The sequence below is a fragment of the Durio zibethinus genome, chromosome 24, assembly GCF_047325235.1.
Source record: "Durio zibethinus cultivar Kanyao isolate XHJ-2024 chromosome 24, ASM4732523v1, whole genome shotgun sequence".
NCBI classification, from domain to species: Eukaryota; Viridiplantae; Streptophyta; class Magnoliopsida; order Malvales; family Malvaceae; genus Durio; species Durio zibethinus.
Genome location: NC_143185.1, coordinates 20,819,150 through 20,826,910, shown reverse-complemented (window position 1 = coordinate 20,826,910; position 7,761 = coordinate 20,819,150). Strand labels below are relative to the sequence as shown.

Sequence of the window (7,761 nt, the reverse complement as noted above, 5' to 3'; positions counted from 1 at the left end):
AGGGGATGTGACGTTATACTACCTGAAGTTCCTTCTTCTCACGTATCGTTTTTGGTTTGACATGACAAAAGATGCAAGAGCCACTACATTTTTTCGTCAGTGTGATTATATGACACTTGAGTCATTACGGCTCAAACCCCCATCCTCTCTGGCATTCCTATGTCTGAGTACGTGGAACGTCCTAGGCAGGATGGATGAAGCAACTGAATTGGTTTTGTAATTCACCTTGTATGTGTTGCTAATTCGGCTTGACCACTAGCAATCAGGGTTTTAGTTTGAGCTTCCTCTTCATGAGTTTTTAACCTGAATTCTGAAACCCTGATTTCCGAGGTTGAGATAAAACGCAAGATAAGAAATTTCAGCAACCATTATGAACTATCAATCAGATTGCTGAGCTCCAAGAATCTTTAAAATTGCTTCTTCATGTGCAAACGAGATTAATGAACCCTTGCACACTATAAAACAGAAACACACCCACGAAGCAGAAAGGACTAGAATTAGTATTGAAAAGATGCACAAGTGGAAGCAAATGCATGTGAAAGTTTTATCTTGTGGTTGGATTCACTTAAAAATCCAGAGCTGTTATTTTATGAATTTAACGTGCCTGCCTGCTTGGAAATCTTGTAGCTTTTCTTCCAGTGATTGATCTGGTGTTGTCAATATCAGAACGTGTTTTATTCGAGACAGCAACTACTCAATTTTGGATGAGTTAGCTGAATGTTCATCAATCAATCAAACCCTTTTTTCTCAGCCTCTAAATCTTCTCATCTCTTTTGTTTTTTTTTACCCAACAAAGAAGAAAAATATTTACAACTAATTTTCATGACTACAATTGCAATCAAATTCAATTTTCTCTTTTATTGCTGTTAATCTAGAAGGCAATACCCTGTGTAAGATGATTTTGAAATCTTTCGTGGTATTCTCCTCTAATTTGCCATGGAAGATGATTGCTCCATAAAATTATTGAAGGAGGCAGTGAAACAAGGATTTTATACTACCACAAATGCTATTATCAACTCCAAAAAAAAAAAAAAAAATCCATTGAAGCTTTAGACATGAGAATTAGATTTATATCATCCCCACTTGCAATCAATATTGAAAGACCAAAAAGGGCCCAAGGACCTCTACTGCAACGAAAAAAAAGATGGTGACATGGGAACTAACACCATAATACACAGTCCCATCCATTTCTTAAAGATCATTGCAGCTGTACAAATTCCAATCCCAATGGCTATCTTTTGGTGGGGTAAAACTTCCAAAGTTTCTGTCCGGTTATTTCTATGCAAATGAGACTGAAAAATATTTTTTAGATATTTTTGTACAAACTTTCCAGGATGGGCCAAACTACCGGTAGTTGCATAAGGGGATGACTCTGATAGGCAGCTTCCTCTTCATCTTAACTGTTGGAAAGTAGATAATGTCATCCTCTTGAGCAACCCATCTGCATATACGAGAAGAAAAAAAAAAAAGGAGTTGTTTTGAGTTTTGACAGACTGTAAGAGATAGCAAATCTGGATAGATTTAGGTGTCCCATGCAATTTACTGGATTGAACCAAAGCTGCAGAAGTAGAATTCCATGAATAGAGAGATCAAGATTGATCAATTACCTGTAACTGGTGATGAGATGGTGAAGGAAGATGGAAATTTCAAGCCTTGATAGTTCTAGACCAGGGCAAAGCCTCTGCCCACCTCCAAATGGTGTAAAGCTATTGTTGTTAACAGCAGCTGCAAGTTTCTGCAAACAAAACAAATTCTTTTATTTGCTTAACTGTTCATGTATACAGATTATTTAAACTCAAGTGAACATTTTACCTTGTGAAGTGTTGCAATTATTATGAGAAAATAAAAAAGTGACAAATTATTTTAAGCTACCTCCCATCTCCATGGATCAAAACGATACGGGTTTTCATAATTGTCCTCATCCATATGAACAGAAATAAAAGATGCCAGGACACACCATCCCTGTGGTATTAAATGACCTGCAAAAACAACCATAAAAGTTTTGTCAAATGAAGTGTGTTTTTCCCAGTTTCTGTAAAGTCAAGCTTGGAGCAATACTATAATGAAACTACCCTTGATATCTACATCTTTGAGTGCTTTCCTCCAAACTCCATTGATGATATTTGCCAGCCTGAGAGTTTCACTTATCACCTAGCAAAGATTAAAAAAAGGAAAAAGAAAACAAGATTCATGTAAATGCATTTTATTTTTTTTCTGTAAAAAGAAACTTTTACAGCATCTTCTCAGAAATTTGAGACTCACATTTTGAGTGAAAGGCAAAGACAAGTAATCAGTCCAACTATAGTCCTCAGGGGAATTCATCTTTTGCTTCTTTAGTTCCATGTTCTCCTCCTGCACAGATTAACATCAGTTACATAAAAATGTTTTTTTTTTCTTCAAAACAGAAAAGTTATAAAAAATTTATTTTTCAATGAAAGAAAGCCGAAACTAATGCCATTGGATCACTTTTCCTTTATTGTTTCTTCAAGAAGAAAAAAGGGTAGTTCAGACTTCAGAACTGTCACGTATCTTTTAGTTCTTTACAACAATTTTCAAGACTTCCATTTCATAATTATGATGACATCCTTCTGTAGAAAACTACAGTATTCCCTTCAATTCTAACCTTTAAATATTGCCCCGTGAATTTCTTCTCCGTGTACCTTCTCGAAAGAGATCTTAATACAAAACCAAACCAACTTAAATTTTTTTTTTTGTTGTCTTGTACTTTTGTAGTTTTCATGACTGTGACTAAACCCACTAAAATGGTGCTTGTATCTTGTGCAGAGCCAGCCAACACAGTTCAATGCATCAATTCCCAGTTAAGTTCTATCTGTTTTGTTTTGATTCTGATCAGACAGAGCCAGCCAACACAGTTCAATAAATCAATTCCCAGTTGTTGCAAAAGATTAGTGAATAAGACAAACGATTAATTAGTAAAATTTTAGAAAAAATCAAAGTTATGTTTCTTAGACAGGAATCTAAGTACAAATGGTAATGTCAAAAGAAAGGGACTTAATTTTCCTGTTCTTTTTCATTGAAAAACTGATCACTAGGGAAAAAGACAGACCGTAACTCTCAAAGTATGGTCTATTTCTTGACACTATCTGGGGCCCTCCACACGTACAATCTGTCTTACACGTGCATGTACTCGTGTGTCTAATGAAACTATGAAAGAGTCTTTAATTTTCCAATGGAAAATTAAAAAAAAAAAGGTCAAACAGTTATTTTGGGACCCACTTCTGCAGATGAAATCAAAATAATCCTAGCCGTTGGATGAAAAGGTCAGAGATTTTTCATCTTTTTGGTTATGTTACGTACCATCAACTGGTGGAGGGCAACAGGGCAGACACTGAGGAATTTGACAGCTAGGGTCATTGCCATGGGAACCGTCTCTTCTCCAGGGATCATCATCTCTATTATGTTCCCACAGATGAAATCCAACGGCACAGATTGTTTCTCGTTTGCTTCTTCACTGTCACGTAACAGCACGTCCACTGCATCATTGGCCATACCCTTTTCGTCTGTTTTCTCCATAGCCAATTTTCTCTCCTCTACAATCTTCTTCACCATTTTCAGTAACCTTTCTTTTGCCTACAATGAACAAAATAAACTTTCTAGAAACCATATAGAAAACGGTTAGTGAAGAGAAGATAAATGCTAACATATTCTCACCTTCAGAGATTTATATAATCTTGTTCCCGGAAATTTGATAGGTAAGCAAATTAAACCTTTGATGAATTCTTCAAATTCTCTCTTCAGAAAGTTCAAATCTTCACCAGGACCAACACTCATCAAAACTTTTATCAAGACTTCGAATGTAATCTGAGATATATCAATGAAGCAGAAATTAAGCAGATTCATTTGATCAGTCAAATAGTATCACTATTTGGACTTAATATTTGTTAATACTATACATTTGGAATTTGACCTTTTTGGTTTCTTCTTGAACATGTATCAGTTGCATGTCCTGCCAAGAGCCTAAAGTTAGTTTGACAGAGTTTTCAATGTGTCTTGTAGTACGGGATTTGAGCTGAGGCGATCTCAGGAAACCTCCAATGAGTGAATGAACTCTCTTCTGAAGATTACCATTCATTTGAAGTATGGAATGTTCGCCAAGTAACTCTCGGATAGATTTGGGATAAGCAGGAATAAAAATGTTGCCATGGTTCTGTAAGACCACCTTGTTCACGTCGGGATCAGTGGAAACAATTATGGGTGTTCCCAATATGTGTGTTTTGAACACCTTCCCATGCCTGGAAAGAAAGAAAACAATGTACTTTTTAAGCAAAGGTAGCAAAAAAGCTTTTTGCTTTATTGCTTGCATCGCAGCTGATCAAAAACTTCTTTTATTGCTTTGTTTTGTTAACTTCCATTGATTGAAGTCCATAGCAGAAAGGAAGATACAGGTCGTTTCATAGGATATTAAGCTGAAACCAATAGAAAATAGGGGTAGGTGTTTCTGCCTGCAACAAGCAATGGCGATCTCCTCCAGTGTGGTAAGCAAGGCCTAGTTCGCAGTCACCAGCTTTAATTGCTTTTGTCTTATGTCTTGTTTCTTTCACTCCTATTTTTTTAGTAAATGTCACCTTCAATTTTTGAAACTAGGAAGGTAATTGGAGTAGATATCTGTCATATGAAGAATTTCTCTCTGGGACATATCATTTAATGAAAACAATTTTTTGGCAAACAATAGTATATATGATGTTTCATTTATTTAATTGTCTTAATTACTAGTACATATTTTAAAATAATTGTCTAAATCACAAGTATAATTTCATTGTCTAAGCAAATAATGTGAAATAAAGTGTTCACTTGAGGTAGAACTTAAATGTTAAATCAAAGAAGAGTTTAAAATAAATTCCATTAATAATTTTTTAGAAATATTTTTGAATGAAATGACAAGTTATGACTTATGATACCATGATAAAAGTCTTCTATAGTACATAAAAAAAATCCTCTAAAAACTTTTTTTTGCACACTTGCAAAAAAAAAAAAAAAAGAAAATTAATCATATGTAGCATAGGAAGTTGATCAAGGATTAGAATTTTCTTCCTTGAAGCTACTACTAAATGCTAATGGCTAAACCCATATAATGTCACAAAAAATAAAATTAAATAAATAATAATAAATAAAATAAAAATTTAAATTGTTACCCCACAAGTTTATATTTTAGTTTGGGGTTGCATGTTACATGATTTGATAGATAAAAATCTCTCTAGTATAATAAATTTTTTATATATACTAATAATAATAATAATAATCAAAGGAGCACTTACTCCAAACTTGAATGATAGTATAATAATTGGTAATGCCATGCATGATGCATGTAATTTAATTACAAAATTTTGGAAACAATTAAAACTTTATGAGCTTCATTACCAGCAATATTTTTTTTACATAAAATAATATATAAGGAATATAATAAATGATTATTTTTTTCAAAAATAAGTAATTTATTTAAACCAGAAAATAACAATAATATAATAATGACGACATGATGATGACGACGATGATTGGAGCAATGATTTGTAGATCTAGCTAGGGTTTCTATCTTCCAAGAGAAAAGCAAGTTTGCCAAACTAAAAAGAATTCATATAGTTTTAAAAATTGAAAGAAAAAAAAAAAAAAAGAAAGAAACTAAGAGCCTGGCACAAGAAATGGCCGATGGCCTCTAGAATTTAATTTCCAATAGTCTTAACACTTAAATTTAAAAAGAAAAATACATATATACATACATATATGTATATATATACATGAAAATTGAAATAGGAAATCCCATAAGCAAAAAAAAAAAGCCAACAGTGGGATTAGAGAAAAAAGCTTACAGAAATTTGCGTTTGTCCATGAAACTGACAGGTCGAGAGGAGTAACCACAAGCAATGAAGTCAAGAGTTTCTCCTATGAAAGGCCAACCCAAGTTCCCTTTTGGAACTCCACTCTTCTTTTCTACTGCTTCTCTCTTCATCCTCTTCTTGTTGTTGTACCAAAACCATCCTATAAAAATACCCATCAACATGCTGAACAATAATCCTATACCCCATTCCATATTTTCACCGGAAAGATCAACTTCTTCTGTGAAATGAAACCATAGTTTTAGATAGCAATAAGCTGCAAATGTTTTTTTTTTCTGGATAGTGTTCACCTCTTCACTCCATGAGACCACTTATTTCATGCAGCTCTTTGTACAGAGAGAGAGAGAGAGAGAGAGGAACAGTACCTTTCAGATCAATAATAAAGGAAAAGAAACTCTTTATTCTTGTGAAGGAAATTGAATAAGAAGGGGGTGACGGCTATCTTGAGTGAGAGATTCGGAAGATCTAGAGGTTGCACCTATCATTAAATGAGTTGGCCATAATGGGTGCACCAAATGTTCCACGCTTGTTCATTTTGTCTTCTCTTCATTTAGATAGAGATGTACCCATCCCTGCTGCTTTGGTCACATAATAGAGGAAAACGAGTGGGGTAGGGTTAGAGGGGTTGTTGTTCTTCCTCTGCTAAATTAATGATCTTGTTTAGGTTTTGATTACTTTTAAGTAAAAATACAGTTCACCTTACCAAATTATGTCAAATTCTAGCCTGGATACAAATCGTACCTCCTCATTAAATTATCAGCCTGGACCATGGAAATGAATCCAACTTTGGTTGACACTTGTTACCAACGTGTTAAAAAGTTGAAGAGAAGTTAAATGAGAGAGAGTGTGTGTGTGTGAGAGAGAGAGAGAGAGAGGTGAAGTTTACTGTAGGTATTACCTTCTCCCAAGCTTCCTTAGAGCTCATGGAGGAAGCCCACTGGGCCTAGAGTGAAGGCGCCGAAATTGTCAGCCTGTTTTGTTTGTTCATTTCAATCCTTTTTATTTTATTTATAGGTACAAAACTAAATCATCGACTTGTCTTCATCATTCTTCAGTAGTCTCACAGTCACCACCACCACCCACTGACTGGCTCTCACTTTCTCTCTCATTCATGCATTTTGTAGTTTCTGAGAATATATATGCGCGCACACACACCCCCCCACCTCATCTTTTGAGGTAACTGCCATGAGTTATGACCCACCAAAGAAGTTTAAGTGTTTTTTTTTTTCAAAGGAGAGTAACATTTTATTACATGAAAAGAGAAAAAAAATGATTTAATTCGAACTCAAACTTTAATTTTTTTTAAAGATTTTTTTGCCACTGAGCTAAGAAGTGGAAGACAAGTTTAGGTGTTTTGTCTTGGCTTTGTCAATGGATGGCTGCCATTTGCCATGGTTGAAATTTGAAGCAAAAAAAGGTGATCCATTTTCTTGCATGTGAAACACGTGGCAAGAGGGGAGGACGTGCGGTGTGCTTTAACCCACTTAATTATGATTAGTGAAATTGTGATTCTTTCTCCTTGTACTATCTCAATCATGATCGCCAACACTATGAATTTAGTGCAATCCTTGCTGCATATATGCCTCAGGCTCAGCGGCATTTTTTGTAAATGATTTTGTGTGTTCTTCTTCACCGTTCAGTCAGAAAACAATCATGATCGCCAACACTATGAATTTAGTGCAATCCTTGCTGCATATATGCCTCAGGCTCAGCGGCATTTTTTATAAATGATTTTGTGTGTTCTTCTTCACCGTTCAGTCAGAAAACAATATGGGGGAACTTTAGATTTCAATCTTGAATTCAGCCATACAAATAGAATTATTATCTTCTTAGGGCAATAGGCATGTCAACATCAGTTTTATTATCATTTTGTGCTCTGCCAGACGAGGTTGCGAAATGTCATCATCAG

At 34.8% G+C, this 7,761-nt stretch overlaps 1 protein-coding gene across 1 annotated transcript; it reads right to left on the bottom strand.

Annotated features, from left to right (window-relative positions):
- Positions 1-1,160: 1,160 nt before the first annotated feature.
- On the bottom strand, positions 1,161-6,376 carry LOC111316248 (3-epi-6-deoxocathasterone 23-monooxygenase CYP90C1-like). Its single transcript, XM_022918265.2, has 10 exons — positions 6,218-6,376; positions 5,826-6,072; positions 3,929-4,253; positions 3,673-3,822; positions 3,319-3,591; positions 2,263-2,352; positions 2,073-2,151; positions 1,873-1,979; positions 1,608-1,735; positions 1,161-1,441 (listed from the first exon to the last, which is right to left on the bottom strand). The coding sequence occupies exons 2-10, from the start codon at positions 6,044-6,046 to the stop codon at positions 1,345-1,347; spliced, it is 1,470 nt and encodes a 489-aa protein (XP_022774000.2). The 5' UTR covers positions 6,047-6,072; positions 6,218-6,376; the 3' UTR covers positions 1,161-1,344.
- Positions 6,377-7,761: the final 1,385 nt, after the last annotated feature.